This window comes from Myotis davidii, unplaced genomic scaffold, assembly GCF_000327345.1.
Source record: "Myotis davidii unplaced genomic scaffold, ASM32734v1 scaffold705, whole genome shotgun sequence".
NCBI classification, from domain to species: Eukaryota; Metazoa; Chordata; class Mammalia; order Chiroptera; family Vespertilionidae; genus Myotis; species Myotis davidii.
Genome location: NW_006296405.1, coordinates 2,087,664 through 2,089,828, shown reverse-complemented (window position 1 = coordinate 2,089,828; position 2,165 = coordinate 2,087,664). Strand labels below are relative to the sequence as shown.

The following is a 2,165-nucleotide window of genomic DNA, read 5'->3' as shown; positions in this document are numbered from 1 at the left end:
CATAGAACTTGGCTGGAGATTGTGGCTAGAGATCCTGGCAAGGCTGCTGATCAACTGAACGCTGTCTCCGTGTCCTTCCTTCTTCGCCGACTCTGTCCACACCTATGGGGAACCCCTGGACCTGCTGGGGTTGGACCCCAGCACTGGTCCGTGATATTAACAGGCTCCCTGAATGATCAATCCTTGGACTACATTGTAAAAGGAAGAATCTGACCTATTTGCAGTTTCTAAAGCTGAAGAAGCCCTTGCTTCAAGTTCAGGAGGGAGCCATGGTACTCGACATGCTTTCTTTCAGTTAGCAGTTCAGATCAGAGAGAGTGTGTGATTTTTTTTTTCTCTTGTTAACACTGTGCTTTCATATCTTAACCTCATCATGGAATGAAAACTATGTAGTAAGGACAGCATTTGTGTGTTGTTTCTGACCAGAAGGCATTTAAGTCAGTTGAGTCAGAGACAGATCCCTGTGATGGAGGAAGGGGCGAGGGATGGATGGTAATGGCCCACGTATGTAAGAAATATGACTGTTCCACCTTGCGTCGAGCAACATTCACCTCATCTGGTTTCTGTGAATTTGATTTAGAAAGTCAGGGCCTGAAAGAACCTCTTGCAGAGCAGTGTCCTCTCCTGCTGGTCATTTCGTGAGAGCCTGGGTGAGAAGAATGTAGAAGTGTGGTTACTAGTGTGAGAGTTTGACATATTTGACCCTGGTCTGGACAGTTTTCCTTTTCCCTGGAATTCAGAAACTCTAAAAAGGCTAATCCACAGAATGGGCACACCCCTGAATCTCTGTTCCTCATTCTCTAAACCAGGGGTCCTCAAACTACGGCCTGCGGGCCACATGCAAATACAAATATTGTATTTGTTCCCGTTTTGTTTTTTTTTACTTCAAAATAAGATATGTGCAGTGTGCATAGGAATTTGTTCATAGTTTTTTTTTTTTAAAACTATAGTCCAGCCCTCCAACCGTCTGAGGGACAGTGAACTGGCCTCCTGTTTAAAAAGTTTGAGGACCCCTGCTCTAAACTCAGGAATGTTCCCTGCTTGGGTGTGCAGACTGGTAGAACACAGGAAGGTCTGACCTATTAGTGCAGTGACTTCGTTATTTACGCACCAGCTTTTATTCACCAGCCCTTCATTGTGTTACATCAGTGATCTTACCCAGTGATGCTTAGGCTTCAGTCCCTGTTACCATTCAAGGGATTAGGGGATGAAAGGTGGGAGATTGGAGCAAACCAACCAGGGGTCAGATGTGTGGCAGAGTCCCAGAACCCCCTGCTAAAGCTACTGTTACTACAACCTGAGACTGATGAAAAACGAGGCTTCATGTCAGTTATGTAGCCATTGCTAACCACTTCTCTACTGTTAAATGGCTTTTCCATACGATATTGCTTCATTCAGAACAACTTATCTTTTTACTTGGGAGGACCTTATTTCCATTAGAATTGGAACACTAGCTACATATTTTGCATTTTAAATGTTTCATGTGATTAAACACAGAAAGAAACATTATTACTTGTGTTTCTTAGGAGTCTACTCTTCCAACTATTCTTCTTTTGCGCCTGGAACAATGCCTCTAATTTGGAAACGAGTTCCGGGAGCTCTCTGATTACCAGACACACCATTAGCTGAAACTAGCAGCCACGTACTGATAAGTGGGTTTAGAAGAGCAGGCTTATATTTCCCTCCTCCAAGTACTCTTGCAGACATGGGCTACTCAGCCATGTGCAGTGTGACTTGTATAGTGAGTAATAGACCGCTCCGTTTGAACAACCTCTCTTCTCACCAGCATTTTCCCCACCCTCCTTCCTCTTCCCAGTGTGATGTGTATTTTAATTGGGTTTTTTCTTCTACAGAGCTATTAAGAATGGCAAAGGATTGCATAGCAAGAAGGAAGTGCCTATCCACCGTGTTGCAGACATATCTGGGGTGAGTTGTGTCCCTGAATAGAGCTGTGTGGCTCAGAGGTGCCAAGAGCTTGGCTGCTGATTCACCAAAGGACTTCAGCTCTGTGTTTTCTGTAGCTTGTTTATTTTCAGACACTGAATGTGAAGTTTTCCAGGGCAGCTACCTATGCATCTATAGAGATTCTGTTTTATACTAGAGGCCTGGTGCACAAAAATTTGTGCACTTGGTGGGTGGTGGGGAGGCGGGCGTCTCTCATCCCA

At 44.6% G+C, this 2,165-nt stretch overlaps 1 protein-coding gene across 1 annotated transcript in view; it reads left to right on the top strand.

The window, feature by feature from the left end:
• Positions 1-2,165, top strand: part of SND1 (staphylococcal nuclease and tudor domain containing 1) — a 451,387-nt gene that overhangs the window by 255,110 nt on the left and 194,112 nt on the right. Inside the window, exon 14 of the mRNA XM_006771404.2 lies at positions 1,854-1,926. Coding sequence (XP_006771467.1) covers positions 1,854-1,926 — 73 coding nt within the window. The remainder of the gene's footprint in view (positions 1-1,853; positions 1,927-2,165) is intronic.